Here is a 13,143-nt window from a genome sequence, read left to right on the forward strand (position 1 = left end):
TTTCTATTCATTCTTCTTGGAGTGGAAGCTCATGTCCACTTCTTCAGACCTGGTGACTAGGTGGATGCTCTTGGCCCACTTTTCTGCTGGGTTATATGTCCTCTTCTGATGGACTCATTTTATGCAAGGGGTTCCTGCATACTAAGATGTTAATGCCCTACAAATCAACCTGGCTTTTATTTCTGGAATCCGATATGGTAGCAATATTTATGCAGTCAACTTATCTGCATTTATAACTTTTGCCTTTATGCATTTAGAAATTCCTTCTTTCCCCAAGATTATAAAATCAAATGCAAGGAATTTCTGAAGTGATTTGTTGGTGACATCCTTTCTCTTTGCTTTGGGAAAAGCTATCCTCCAGAAAGTTCTCTTGCTTCTTTCTATCTCCCAATAGTATATTTTAAAAGATCTTATTAGGTAGTATTTACACAAAAAATACTATTAAAGCCAGTGGAGGAGAAGAGGGAGGAAGAGGAAGAAGAATTAGAAGACTCCAATGATCTTATAGTCAGATGGAGAGGAAAAGAACCTGGCTTTGGGCCTGGCAGCAGTAGCACATGCCTTTAATCCTAGTACTTGGGAGGCAGAGGCAGGCAGATCTCCGAGGTTCGAGGCCAGCCTGGTTTATAGAGCGAGTTCCAGGATGGCCAGGGCTACACAGAGAAACCCTGACTTGAAAACAAACAAACAAACAAACAAACAAATCTAGCTTTGGGGTAAGGGAAAATATGAGTTAAAAGGTATTCTAGAAATCTAGCCATAATTTTCTCTTTAGCCACAGATTTAAACTGTCACCTAATGTCACTCCAGATGCACCTGCAGGCGTCGTAACTGAAAGCAGAGCCTACTTTGGCACAGTACAAATGTTTCAATAATTAAGAAAGGTGTGAAGCCTCAGCACCTGCTTCTGGCTTTAAAGGCACCGCAGTTGCAAGCATGGCAGAGGCAAACAGACATGTAGCCCGGAAGCCCAGCTCTGCCATTTTTTTACCGCCAAATCTCAGGCAAGTCTCCTTGACAGTTAAGAGCCCCATTCCCCCTAGTCATGGAAACAGGCGTCCCTCATGGTGTCAGTGCCGAGATAAGGGAGGTAGTGGGAGAGAGGACCCGGCAGGGCCTGGGAAACAACGATGTTACTTCACACGCGTGTGAAATCTGGCAGGGAGAAATCCAGCAGGGTCTCATTACCTCTTTTGCTAGCTTCTGCCCTTGTTCCACACAGACAGGTTTTTCCTTCATGTCATTCAGTCTTGCTAGAGTTTTGGGGTCATCTCGGAGATCAATCTAATTAAGAAAGATCAATAATGTCCTATAATATGTATTTAAAAGAAACCAATGCATACAGTCCCATTTAATCTCCACATATTAAAAAAAAAATAAACGAAACAAGATTTTTAAAGATACTAATATAATTTTGGGGAATTAGTTTTATGTAAAAATGAGAGGATTTATCACCTGAAACTTATTAAGCGCATCATTTGCTAAATCATAGGGTCTTTTGTCCGAGATCAACCCCCCAAAACTAGATGGAGAGCTTATTCTTAAATGAATAAAATCAAAGCAGACCCACCTGAGTTCCTATTAATAGGAAGGGGACATTTGGTGCATATTCCTTCAGTTCCGGGACCCACTCCTCTTTCACGTTTTGAAATGAGGCTGGATTTACCACAGAGAAGCATATGAGGAAGACGTCAGTCATGGGGTAAGATAAAGGCCTCAGACGATCATAGTCTTCCTGTGGACAAAGAAAAGGAAAGTCATTATTTACACTTACATGTCTATGGGTTAGTAGCAATAAATACATTAGGTCACATGGTCAAAAAGGACATCCAGGAATGTCTCTCTCCAGGAAATAAGAGGATTCCATTTGGTTTTGTTTTTCTTTTCTTAAAAAAATTAACAAATCAAATAAAAACTAAGAAAATAGAGGGGTGTGGTGGCACACTCCCGTAATTCCAGCATTTGGGAGGCTAAGGAAAGGAGGGGGGGAATTCTAGGGCTACAGAGTGAGATTCCCATCTCCACACACACATACTCGCACACGCACACTCGCGCAGGCACACTCGCGCACACACACGCACAGAGTGGGAGGGGAAGAGATAGGAGGATACATTGTGATTCCTAAAGCTGTCACTGCGGAGTTTGTACGAAGACCCAAGGCAAGCTCGATGCTAAGTATTCTATATTCTAACCTAATAACACACACTGAATCTGTATGGCAAATATTACAATAGTCCAGGTACGGACTAACATGGTCTTTCACGGACTTCATCCTTAAAACCGCGATTCACATACAGAGGCACAGAAGGCGAAGAACCTGTAAGGGTGGACCGTCATGGTAAAGATGCTGGGCCTCCAACCAGGGCTCGACTGTGGGACAGCGTTCTTAGTGCCTTAACGAACCTTGCCGAGCGAGACTCTTAGTTTTGCTCTTCTTGTCCTCCCCCTCCTCCCATCCCCTTTGTGTATGTAGCACATGGATATTAAAGACAAAAATTATGTCACAGCCCCTGCCACTTCCCTTTCCCAGATGTTTTCTTGGGTACTTGCCAGTGTTTTTTTCTTTGCATGTATACACTTGGAACTGCACACATCCACAAAGCCACACACATGATCAAACAATGCATTCTGCTCTACAACTACCTTGTCCAGTCGGCCTGGTGATCTCTCCACACCCAAATGCACTGGACAATATATTACATGGGCTACACCGCTGCTTCATGGCTCTTCCTGACTACACTGGACTATTACATGGGATACACCGCTGCTTCATGGCTCTTCCTGACTACACTGGACTATTACATGGGATCCACAGCTACTTCATGGCTCTTCCTGACTACACTGGACTATTACATGGGATACACAGCTACTTCATGGCTCTTCCTGACTACACTGGACTATTACATGGGCTACACCGCTGCTTCATGGCTCTTCCTGACTACACTGGACTATTACATGGGATACACAGCTACTTCATGGCTCTCTTCCTCATAGGTGTTTTAGTTTCTGCCACACAACGCAGTGACTATCTCATTTTGCATGGACTATTTTCTGTGGCACTAAATTCTACTTACATTCTAACAAGAGAGTAGAATCGGGATTCTGTTTCTGCCGTGGCTGGACTCATCTGGTTTCATGGAAACTGGTTTTGGAAGGAAGACTACCTTCTTAAGGGACCCACTTTACTACTAGAACAGTATAGATGTGGAACTAAGAGGATGTTTTAAAAGACCGTCCATTTAGTTTCTGCAGTATTACTTCCCTACTGGAGAATTTTCCTTTCATTGCCATCTGACACTTTTCTCATTATAACTTTCAATTCCAGCAGCTCTCCCCTAATTGTGAGTGACTAGTTTGAAACCCCATGATACCAAATCTGCAGATGCTCCAAGTCTCTTCTATAAAATGGTGCCGTTACTTATGTGTAACCACTATAACCTTCGTGTACATTTTAAATCACTGACACATTGCTTATAGTGCCTAATGTATCATAAAAGTTACCTTACTATATTTCTTAGTGTCCTGGCTAGTTTTTTGTCAACCTGACACAAGCTGGAGTCACCAGAGAGGAGGAAGCCTCAATTAAGAAAATGCCTCCAGAAGATGGGGCTGTAGGCAGGCCTGTAAAGAATTTTCTTAATTAGTGATGGATGGAGGAGGGCCCAGCCCATGGTGGCATCCCTGGGCTGGTGGTCCTGGGTTCTATAAGAAAGCAGGCTGAGCAAGCCATGACAAGTAAACCAGTAAGCAGCACCCTCCATGGCCTCTGCATCAGCTCCTGCCTCCAGGATCCTGCCCTGCTTGAGTTCCTGTCCTGACTTCCTTCAGTGATGAACTATGGTGTGGAAGCATAAGCTGAAATAAGCCCTTTCCTCCTCAAGATGCTTTTGGTCATGGTGTTTCATCGCAGCAGTAGAGACCCCAACCTAGACACTCAGGGAATGGTGGCAGGAATAAAGATCTGCACATTACGTATCTATTTCTCCCAAATGTTTTCAATCCGTCATTGGTTAAAAATCTTATAGTTAGATCTGAAACCTGCAGACATGAAGGGCTGACATGTAACATCTAAATCCTTGTCTGTGGAAGTTAACTCTTCTCTTTTTCTGTGAGTCTTTCAAATGACAATATACATATACTCTACAGGCAGCTTTCTTCATCTCGCTGGCTCATCCAAGGGCATATACTCTGTAGCCACAGGCAGTGGAACTTTCTGAGTTGACAGACCAGGACAATGGGGAAATGCCATCCCCACACTGCTACAATCTTTATGCTTCTTTATTTTATTTATTTATTTATTTATTTATTTATTTATTTATTTATTTACTTATCTATCTATCTATTGTGTACAGGTATTTTGCCTATATATGTATATATACATATGTTATATATATATGTGTGTGTGTATGGTTTGTATGTGTTTTTTGTGTGTATGTTGTGTGTATGTTTGTGTGTGTATGTGTGTGTGTGTATGTGTGTATGTGTGTGTGTGTATGTGTGTATGTATGTGTATGTATGTATGTGTGTGTGTGTGTGTGTTTGTGTGTGTGTGTATGTGTGTCTGTGTGTGTGTGTGTGTGTGTGTGTGTGTGTGTGTGTGTGCACCACATACACACCTGTGCCCACAAGGTCAGAAGAGGCTTCCGATGCCCGGGGCTGTGAGTCACAGCTGGTTGTGAGCCACCATGGAGATGCTCTGCAAGAGCATCCAGCGCTCCTCACTGGGCAGCCGTCTCTCCTGCCCCTCATGTTTACTTTTCAATGGGGGGGGGGCGGTTTCTCCTTGCTTTTCACTAAACCTGTGCCCTGTGTTTAGCAATCAGGTCAAGTTCCTGCACAACTTGGTGCAGTGTACTCCATGAGCTACTTTTCCTATTCTGGCCTAAAAGGGTGAGAAAGGGGGGTATCAGTCGTGGGCCAGTGAGCAGAGTGGGTCTGAAGCATGCTATAGTCTGGAGACTAAAAAAGAGAAAATCCAGAACTGTAACGTGAGCAATAATACCATCATACACTTATCTAAAAAGAAGCCAAACAGGTGGCCAGGAAACACCAGAAAAAATGCCGAGCATCTGCAGTCAAGGAAAAGGAAGACAAAACGACACAAAGACCCCACCCCACCCCACTGAGAATGGCTATCAGCAAGGACAGAACCATGCTGCTAAGCATACTGGGGAGGCGGAACCGTACACTCTGTTGATGGGAACGTCAATTAGGACAGCCACTAAGAAAAAGGGCAAGGAAGTCCTAAATCACACACACAGAACCTCACAAATTGAACCACCACATGAGCCATGTACACTAACCCCAGAATATACACTCAAAAGAATCAGAGTCAGCATGCAATGGGGAGACGTCTACCCATGTTCCCCGTGGCACTACCCATGACAGCCAAGTTACAGAATCAGGCTAGCTGTCCATCAAAAGGTACATGGATGAGGAAAATGCAACATGCATATATATGAGACAGACTTTCATTCAACAAAATCATGTCATTTGCAGGAAAACGGACAGAGCTGGAAGTTTGTTATGTTAAGCAAAATCAGCCAGACAGAGAAAGACAACATGTTTTCTCTCATTTGTGGAAGGGAGGGAGGGACTGCTAGGGAAGGGTAAGGGGCCCGGGGAGAGAGGAGAGGAAAAACGTGTGGTTGGGAGGGTGGATACAACCAAAATATAAATATGAATGTATGGATACATCACAGAAAAACATATTGGTAATTAGTATGCATTAATAATTCTGATTTTATAATACAACATGTGGGGGTGCTGGAGAGCTGACTTGGGGTTAAAAACACTTGTTGCTCTTGCAGAGGCCCCAGGTTCAATTCCCAACACCCACATGGAAGCTCATAGCTATCTGTCCAGTTCCAGGGGACTGGACACCCTCTTCTGACAGACCTCTGGAGGTACCAGACACAGATGTGGTACACAAACATACACGAGACAAAAATTCATATACATAAAATAAATAAAAAACCAATTCCAAAACCCTGTTTTAGAAAGTCCGCTTGAGTGTTAGGGTCGTCTAAACAGTTGCCCTGAGTGTCTTTCACACCTCGGCCTCGATTGAACAGGAAGCCCACACTTTGAGCATCCCACCCAGCGACTCGAAACTGCTGGGCAAACCTGCGCTTAGCTTTCTCTGGAGGGTGGGGTGTTCTCATTAAAAATCATTCTTCTCCCACACTTGGATTTCCAATTCTCACAGACGCAAAAAATATGGGTATTATCCCCCAGGATGAGGCGGAATAAATAAGACCAAGCGGCAGAAGTGCTCAGCGCCCGCACCTAGCGCATGAAAGGACTCATCTCAGGGGAAGCCAACTCTCCAGTTCCTCAGCAATCCTTGCAAGGTCCTCAGGGTCCCGTGCTCCTGGCTTTATCACCTGGCAGCTACAGAGAAGTTTCTTTCCCGAGAAATAAAATTTTCTACGCTTTCATCAAAACCCAAACCAAGGTCTCGAGGGCAACATGCTTTTCTGATTAATAGAAGGAAAATGATTTGTTAACGCTGTACTAATTGGGCACTTTGGAATGCAACCAGCTTAAGACTATTGGAAACATCAAACAAATATCTGTATTTTTTTTTAAAGACTGCCAAGTTTTTGTGTGCTTTTTTCTGGAGCTCACTTGGTAGCAGGCTGGCTCGAACTCACGAGATCCGCTTCTCATGCTTTCAATCACACGGAAACAGAACTCTGTACTCTTTCTTTAGGGGGCTGTGCAAAGAAAATTAAAGTAGCTGGATTCGAAGTTCTCTAGAAATGCTTAGTCACATTAATCCAAACACTGACTGCTTTTATGAAAGAGGTCTGACTTTCCCCAGTGACAGACTTGGACATACGGGAGGAAAATTAGATCGATCCTTTCTAGGTATCTATTAAACTGCAATTTGTTTTTGTTAGAATAATTACATGCGGGGAGCTATATCTATAAAAAAAGAATGGAAAAAAAAAGCATGTACAGACCTTCTTGGAAGTAAATGATGCTAAACTACCTAAAACAAACTGCTCTTGCCTGCCATCTTGGGCTAAATAATTGGCAGTTATTTTAAGAAAGAGATCTCTCTTGCTTTCATCCAGTCTGAGTAATTGGAAGGCTAATAATAGAGAGCAAATTGAAAAATAAGTTATCCCTTGTGCACACAGTACCCAGCCTCACACAAAGCGGCTTCTACCCACTGCACTGTTTACACGGACTTAGCGTGAAATGGTGGGTCTGAGAGGGAGGGCACGGGGGCTGGCAGAGTCTTTCATCTCACCCTAAATACTGTAAACACAAACACCTTGAGAGTGACGTACAGAACAAGCGTCCTTACTTTTAAACGACCATTTATCCAAGTCAGAACTTTCTCAACCAAGAATCCTGTGTCCTCCTAATTAGTAGACCAATTATATATTTTAGTTCTAATTTTTAAAATAGGCATTTAGACATTTAACTGGAACATTCTTGGGCGCACAGCTCCATGTATTAAAGGACAATTAGCCAACATAAAAATACTGAATTCCGTCAACAGGACTTTGGGACTGCTAAGGGGATTCTTCAGATTCCTACCAACTGGCTATCTCACAGAGGCTCCAGTTTTTAAAACTCCATGTAGCTTATGGAGTAGGTTTCACGATATTGAAAACCAGAACTGGTCGAAATGATCATACACTCAGCACACGACAAGAATCCCAGACAAGAGAAGAAATGTGTTCTCAGAGGAAACATCGGCTCTTCAGGAGCAGCAGAGAACTGAAGTCCGGGTCCTATCAGAGCCTCTGCACACGGGACCCAGGCAGCAGAGACACCAGCCTTTCCTCTTCAGCACAATCCTCGCTTCCTCCCTGCAGACCTGGGCATTCCCTCCCATCTGGCTAGTCTCTGGATGTCTGTTTAAAATACATATCCATAGGAAATTTCTCATCACCCACCGACACGGGACAACCTGCCTCTGCTGTGTATTGCCAGTGAACATTCCATCACCCTGGCCACTCCAAAGCCATTAGCAAAGATTTGTTGAGGTTACACTGCATGGGGATGTCCTCAGGATACATGCACAAATAAAGGACTTCACTGTCTCCTGGAGCTTACAAGTTAGCTGGATATTCAAGACATAAACAGAAAAAGATGATCATATACAACAATAGGACAGAGCGAGGTAGAGACTTGATCTAAGAAACACCATTAAACAGCCCCCAAAGTGCTCAGAATGGTGCTGTCATGAACCAGGGCCTGAAGAAAGGGTAAGGCTCAAAATCCAATTTATAAAATGTATTAGAAACATTTACAAAGTTCTCTCATTAAAGATGTAAGTTAAAAAAAATCAGGCAGTGAGGTGGCCGAAGAGATGGCTCAGCAGTTAAGAGCCCTGGCTGCTCTTCCAAAGGACCTGGGTTCAGTTCCCAGAACCCACATGGCAGCTCACACGTGTCTGTAACTCCAGTTTGACCCTCATACAGACATAAATATAGGCAAAACACTGATGCAGAGCAAATAAATAAATCTTAAAAAACAAACAAACAAAAAAACAGGCAATGAAGTTAAATGAATGAGCAATCCACAATGTGCCTTCTAAGACATTAGTGCTTTAAACACCATACACCATCGAGATGGGATAAACTACAGGCTGTTTCGGAAACACACGAGATTAGCCCCAAGGAGGACTGCATGGGCAGCAAGTGCCACTTGATGTGAAACATCCTTAGCTCTGGAAAGTGCATGACCAGGCAGACAAAGAAGTGTATGGACACACCATTACAAGTTAGTGTTGTATGTATCAACGTGGTGGTTAGGAGATGCCAAGAAGAGAAAATATCAGAAATGCAGTAGAGTCAGGCCTTACAGCTGGAGAGGTCTGAACAGGTACAGGGGGTGTGGCCTCGGGTCAAGCCTCTTATTTCTGGGACACTTAGTTTCCCTGTAAAATGGGAGGTGGTCAGTGACAAATGCTCCGAAGGCCAGAAAAATGCTGTAGGGATAAACCACCCTCCCCAGTCATCCAGGATACAGTCCATTATCAGCGTCTACAAGCTCCCCTCTGTGACAGTCTGGGGTGAGGGGAAGTGGGCCACAGAGGACTAATTCTTTCAGGCAAGCCCAGTCTTCTTAAGTCCAGAACAGCTGCTGATTATTCTCAGAGAGAGACGAGCTGTGTGACACCCGTGAATGCCCTGCCAACTGTGACCCTGCTCCACACGGAGCAGCAACTGTGGCTTCCAACGCGCGCGCAGTCGCCTTCTTTATCTGAAACATCTGTTTCCAAGGAGAAGACCCAAATAGGCACCCTGCCCTCTGGAGACACCCGAGCCCTCAAAAAGGGCGCACACCCAGGCCAAGCAGGCTGGGGCTCACAGATGGAGTAACTCAAGAGGAGGAAAAGGGGCCGTCCTAAGTCCAGCACGATCTTACAGACATTCCAGAGTCCTTTGTGGTAACGATAGCTCCTAAAACTTTATTTCCTCTGTGTAGCCAACTTGTCTCTTTCCAGTTTGTTTCTTATTTAACTTTGTCAAATGAAAATAGCATTTTTTCTTTTTTACCTTAATCAGTGGGGAAGCACCTGCTTTAACATGGACAGGTACCAGGTTAGATTCTCCAGCACCATACACCAAAGGACTCAGTACTTAAAAACACACACGACTCTTTCAGAGGACCTGCGTTCGGTTCCCAGGATCCATGTCAGGCCGCTTACAATGGCTCCAGGGGGCTACGATGCCTCTGTCCTCCGTGGACACCTGTACTCACGTGCACATACCATCCCACTCTCTACTGCATATGCATAATTCAAAACACAAAATAGGGCTGGGTTATAGCTCAGTGGTGGAGTGCTGGCTGAGGGTATGTATAACCTCATCTGTGATTCCCAACTCTGTAAACAGCAACTCAGTTTTCAAAGAAACTGGGATGAGTCCCCTTGCCCGTGGGTGGAGACTGTATTGATAAATATGGTTCACAGCTCATCACCGTTGAGTTTTCTGAGTTTGACTCCTTACTTTCTACTACCTCTCACTACTGCTAAACTAAAGGAAATCTGGGGAGGAGAAATCACTTTTAGAGAACTGTAAATTCCTAAGAAGGGATTGTTTTTCAGAACCTTTTTGCATATTTGGCCTTTTCTCTTCCTATTTTTTTTTTTCCAGTCTTCATTTTAGTTGTAAAATTCTGTTTGTAAGTCACAGGCCTGATTAGCTCTACTCAAAGGAGTATTGGACTTGAAGGCTCGCTTTCCAACTTGACAGTGTCTCTTTTTTGGGGTGTGTGTGTGTGTGTGTGTGTGTGTGTGTGGTGTGTGTGTGTGTGTGTGTGTGTGTGTTTTAACAAGTCAGTCCCTCTATTAATGTATCAATTATTTTGGAGCTATAGACCCAAATTGTGGGCTTTTCCACTGATACATTCTTTGTGGCCACTTGGCTGATCATAACACCAGTTGGCCTAACAGGACAGGAAATGTACATGATGAGCTGGGGCAATGAGAGGGCCTTCATGGACCAGTACCTCCTCTCTCTAAAAGGAGGGGACTGAACCAGCATGCCACCTCATGAGTAGCCCTAGAAAAAGACTTCTCCTGGAGAAAGCTCAAGTCTCAGGGTTCTGTTTTATCTAAGCTGGCCCCACAAGGCAGAGGATCGAGACTCAGCTAAATATGGCCCTCCATCCAGCAAGCTTCATTTCCCCATCGTGCAGAGACAGTAAATATAGCACTACACATGTTGAGAGGAGGGAGCCGCCGGATTAGTGCTTTGAGCTCTCCTAGCAGACCAGCCCGACTTTCCAAAAAAAGACAAGCCATGGCCTCCCGGCCAGCGCTGTCTCTGGTACAGGGTGAGGTGACTCCCCTGGTTGGAGAGGTTTGGGAGCTGAAATTCTACACTGTCGGGAGCTATAATTACAAGTTGCTTTTACTAAAACAGAGGTCAGCGGGCCTCGAGCACCAGGAAAGGAGTTAAATGCCAGCTCACTCTCCTGGGTGTAGCATGTCTTGCCTGAGTCTGTGGCTGGAATTTCGTGTTGTTGGGATCATGCACACGCTCGCTCGCTCACTGCAGCGTATGTCTGGCAACAAGGTGCTGACTGTGGTGTACACACCAGTGAAAAGCAGGTGAAAATCTTGCCCTCCTGCACTTCTGGCAGAAAATGAGGGGTTAACAAGGGGGCTTTCACTTAGGTGGTCCAAATCTGTCTGCAGGACACCCTGGAAACTGGGAGTTGCTTTGGATCGTCCAAGTGAAAGGGGCCTCTACAGGCATTCCGAGATTGCTATCCCTACACTGCTGAGCATAGACGTTCAGAAACAGGGCAACAACTTTGTAACTACATGACTCGAGGCCTGGCATGGTTGGATATGTAAGCATAAATGATCTACTTTTGTCTTCTGTTTTAGCGTGGTTTAAATACATTTTCTAGAAAAGTGATCTCAGGGCACACTGAGGGAGAGAGACAATTGTTCCAAGCATTGAAACATCACAAGGTGACACCATTGCCGAAGGTCACAGGCTGCTGGCAATACTGCTCTTAGCATCCAAATGGCCAATTAAAAACATGATTATGTCAGTCACTCTGGTGACTATTGCATTTATGGGAATTTTATAGGTACATCATTACGGAATTATGATTTCAGGAGTATTCCACCCTTGGAATCTAGGAACTTAGTGTGGAAATAAATAATTTCAAGATGGATTACTTTCCCCATATCCTGCCTCCACATACATGGACTGTTAAAGGTTGACTTAAAATTATGAGCCTAGGGAGGATACATTACCCATAGATTTCATGTAGCATAAGCAGAAACGAAACGTTTGTTGTAAATGGGGGGAGGGGACTGAGTCTGATGAAGCTGAGGTACTGAGTCAGGAAAAACTGTCCCAAGAATGGTAATAACCACAGGGGAGGTGCTGGGAAGGGAAAGGCCTGGGAACCAGGAAAGGTTTAACTAGGCAGATGGATTCTGACAGGGAGAGAAGGAAAGACCTCTCAGCCTGAGGTCTGGGAGCAGGTTTAGGGGCCAGCCCCAAGGCACGATGGGATGCTGATGCCCTGGGAAAGGCCAGGGGGCCAAGGGCTGGACAGGGAGTCATCCTGAATCATTGAAGCCATGGAGGCAGGGGATCACAGAATCGGACTTTTTCAAAAGTGAACAGGAACACAGGACAGGCTGGATGAAGACAGTGGCCTGAACCCAGTGGAAGAAGCTGGCCCCCCGAGCACTGGTGGAGTCCTCAGCCAGTCAGGAGGCAGACTGGAGCTAGGCGATAGGTTGGACATCAGGTTCTCACCAGTGCTTCTAGAAGGATGGCTGGAAGATTTTAGAGAGCAGAGGAAACTGAGGTGGGCCAACACATCAGGGAAGAAACTGGAGGCTCGCGTAGACCGTGATGAACTCGAGACCTCTTACAGGTACCTCCAGACAGACTTCCTCCAGACAGACTTCTGACCCCTCAGCCCCTTTTGGCTTGAATCAGAACCAAGTTGACAACCTGAACTAAATTCACTTCTCAAGCCTGCAGCTTGGGAGTCTGGCCCCTCAATAAAAGAAGCTGCTACCCACTCAAGCTGCTAGAAACCCAGAAATCCTCAGCAGCTACTCCAAGGCACACAGGGATCCAAGCACACATCTCCAACTGACCGACTGCTCGGGAGGTTCACCTCCCTTCGCTCTCCACACTCCCATACCAGGCAGCACCTACTCACTTTCTAAGCTTTGGCCTATAAATCATTTCATCTGACAGATCTCAGCTGGATGCCGGATTCAGACCCATCACTGCTCACTCCTGTTTCTGGCACAGCTCACAGTAGTGCCTCTTCTCTTCTCTGGACCCCCTCAGGACTCCCTCAGGGCAGGTCTGTCTGCAAGGCCTGGTATCAGGTATCTGTGAGTGGGAGGCGGAAACCAGGAAGTTGCCTGAAGCCAGGTCATACATAGGTAGCTCTGCCCTGTGCTAGCTGGAGCTGGAGAAAGTGTATTAACTGTCTGAACTCTCCAGCGATGCTAATTTGTTACCTTGCTCTTGTCACTTTTAAGGAGGAATCAGATTGGCCCGAGACCAGGGCTACTTCTCTGCTGAATAATGCTCGCTCCAACTCACTCAGCAGTGACCTTGCTGAGTGCCCAGGAGCCTCACACCGAGACACGCCCGCCCCGAATTTTAAGTTCATGCTGCG

The 13,143-nt window shown here is 45.2% G+C and overlaps 1 protein-coding gene across 1 annotated transcript in view; it reads right to left on the reverse strand.

Moving 5' to 3' along the window:
- The window catches only part of Rhoq (ras homolog family member Q), a 37,187-nt gene that overhangs the window by 2,821 nt on the left and 21,223 nt on the right, over positions 1 to 13,143 (reverse strand). Inside the window, exons 3-4 of the mRNA XM_028892796.2 lie at positions 1,571 to 1,735; positions 1,189 to 1,284 (exon numbers count right to left, since the gene is read on the reverse strand). Coding sequence (XP_028748629.1) covers positions 1,189 to 1,284; positions 1,571 to 1,735 — 261 coding nt within the window. The remainder of the gene's footprint in view (positions 1 to 1,188; positions 1,285 to 1,570; positions 1,736 to 13,143) is intronic.

This window comes from Peromyscus leucopus, chromosome 22, assembly GCF_004664715.2.
Source record: "Peromyscus leucopus breed LL Stock chromosome 22, UCI_PerLeu_2.1, whole genome shotgun sequence".
In the NCBI taxonomy this organism is placed as follows: Eukaryota; Metazoa; Chordata; class Mammalia; order Rodentia; family Cricetidae; genus Peromyscus; species Peromyscus leucopus.